The following is a 2,150-nucleotide window of genomic DNA, read 5'->3' on the forward strand; positions in this document are numbered from 1 at the left end:
GGGGCCTGCCAGATGTCACCGCTTTCTTCCTATCAAGATGAAATTTCTCAGCATGACCAAGAGGATAAGAGCATGGTGGGTCCCATGAGGCCATGACAAGGGAGGGAAAGGAGGACTCCTCGACGCCCCGCCTCATATGAACACAAACTTGAACCCGGGATCTATTTAGTGAGGTGGGGGCGGAGCGACAATGATCGCGGTTGAGTCAACTGCAGCTGCGCACAGTTCCATTTCCGTCTCCGCCCCTGAGACCCTGTAGCACAACCTGTCATGGCGACCGAGCTGTTAGGTTTGTGCGCTCGCCGCCTTTTGGCGGCAGCAGCGATACGAGGGCTCCCCGCTGCCCGCGTTCGCTGGGAATCCAGCTCCTCAAGGGCTGTGGTCGCTCCGTCTGCTGTGGCGGGAAAGCGGCCGCCGGAACCGACCATGCGCTGGCAGGAGGACCCAGAACCCGAGGACGAGAACCTCTATGAGAAGGTGAGAGGGAGGGGGAACGGGACGCCGGAGGGGTCAATCAGGGACCCGAGGACCGGGAGTTGTAGAGGACGTTCTTAGGTGCTGAGAATTGCTCAGCCGGCAAAATCTTTGAAGACTTGGGAATTTTGCCTAGCTTGTTTTCGTCCTTTGTGCCCTGATATCTTCGGTCCAGGGCCAGAGGCTGGATTGACCTTATTTTGGAAACCTGAAGTGCGGAGCGCTCAGGCACGTTTGAAAAAAATAGAATCACGTTAATACTAAACAGTGACAGGGCACTTGCCTGGTGTCCCTCCCTGTTTTAAACATTTTATATACATTAACTCATTTAGTCTGCAAAACAACCCGATTTTAAGGTAGGGACTGTCTTCTACAGATGAAGAAACTGAAGCACAGAGATGCGAAGTTTCTTGCCCAAGCTCACATAACTAAATACATGTGGAACCGGTATTTGAACTTAGAGCTACCAGGTCTCCTGTGCCGTGTCAATAGCAGAGGCTCTGGACTCAGACAGCCCAAGTTGGAATCTAAGCACTAACAGTTATCTGTGTGACCTTGGGCAAGTAGCTTAAACCCTTGGTGCCTCAGTTTCTTTATAGAATAGGAAAAGTAATAGGACACCTTTAAAAAAACACAATCTGTTCTCATGTAATTAAATGAGTCAAAAATGGCCAAAACAGCAACTGGCACTTTGAAAGTACTCAACCTTAAAAGGTGTTCATTACTGCCACTTTCTACCTCTAAGATGTTGTGAGGTTTGCATATTTGAAAAGACCTGGCACATACTAAGTATTTCATCAACACTTATCTCTGGTTGAGGATACTGGATATATAGGATGCTGTAGGGTAAGTACATGGAGAGTAACTAGGGTGCAGGGTGCTGTTTTATTAGGTTGAACCATAAGAACTTGTCAGTATTCAACCATATTTTTTAACCTATAAAAATAGCAGTTTTCTATGGTTCCTATGTTATCTATTAACAAGGTGACTAGGGGATACCTCCTAAAGTAATTGGTGGAGCCAACTCTTCATTTGGCAATGAAATCAAAACCTTGAATGAGGAGATGGATCCAGTCATGATTAGATCTGGGAGAAAGGCTTTCTAGGCAGAGGAAACAACAGCAAGTGCAAAATCTGTGTGATGGGAAGGAACTTAACATATCCTAAAGACAGAGAAGTTAGGGAGGAGATGGATCTGAGGGAAGATTAGAGATCAGGTTATACAGGGCCAGCATACAGCTTTATGGCGCAAGGGAAGCCCTCACTCACCTCTCCTTTTTTCGCAGAACCCAGACTCTCATGGTTACGACAAGGACCCTGTTGTGGACCTCTGGAACATGCGGGTTATCTTCTTCTTTGGTGTCTCAATTGTCCTGGTCTTAGGCACCACCTTTGTGGCTTATCTGCCTGACTACAGGTACAAGGGGTATCTGAGAGAGTGGGCTGGGTAGGAGGCAGAGGAAGGGGTAGAAGTTGCAGGGCTCTCTGCTGAAAATCCTGTCCCTGCACCATTGGGAAATGGAGGTGGGGTACTGTTTTCTAGTGAAGTTTCCTCATATCCCCCCACTGCTTCTGCTTCCAGGATGCGGGAGTGGGCCCGCCGGGAAGCTGAGAGGCTTGTGAAATACCGAGAGGCCAATGGCCTCCCCGTCATGGAATCCAACTGCTTTGACCCT

At 48.6% G+C, this 2,150-nt stretch overlaps 1 protein-coding gene across 1 annotated transcript; it reads left to right on the plus strand.

Moving 5' to 3' along the window:
- Window positions 1-270: 270 nt before the first annotated feature.
- On the plus strand, window positions 271-2,123 carry LOC107135241 (NADH dehydrogenase [ubiquinone] 1 beta subcomplex subunit 11, mitochondrial; the record flags this gene model as incomplete). Its single annotated transcript, XM_048797522.1, has 3 exons — window positions 271-477; window positions 1,761-1,900; window positions 2,057-2,123. Coding segments are annotated over exons 1-3 (414 nt in total), but the record flags the coding sequence as incomplete, so codon positions are not given.
- Between the last annotated feature and the right edge of the window lie 27 nt (window positions 2,124-2,150).

The sequence above is a fragment of the Marmota marmota genome, unplaced genomic scaffold (assembly GCF_001458135.2).
Source record: "Marmota marmota marmota unplaced genomic scaffold, marMar, whole genome shotgun sequence".
Classification (NCBI taxonomy): Eukaryota; Metazoa; Chordata; class Mammalia; order Rodentia; family Sciuridae; genus Marmota; species Marmota marmota.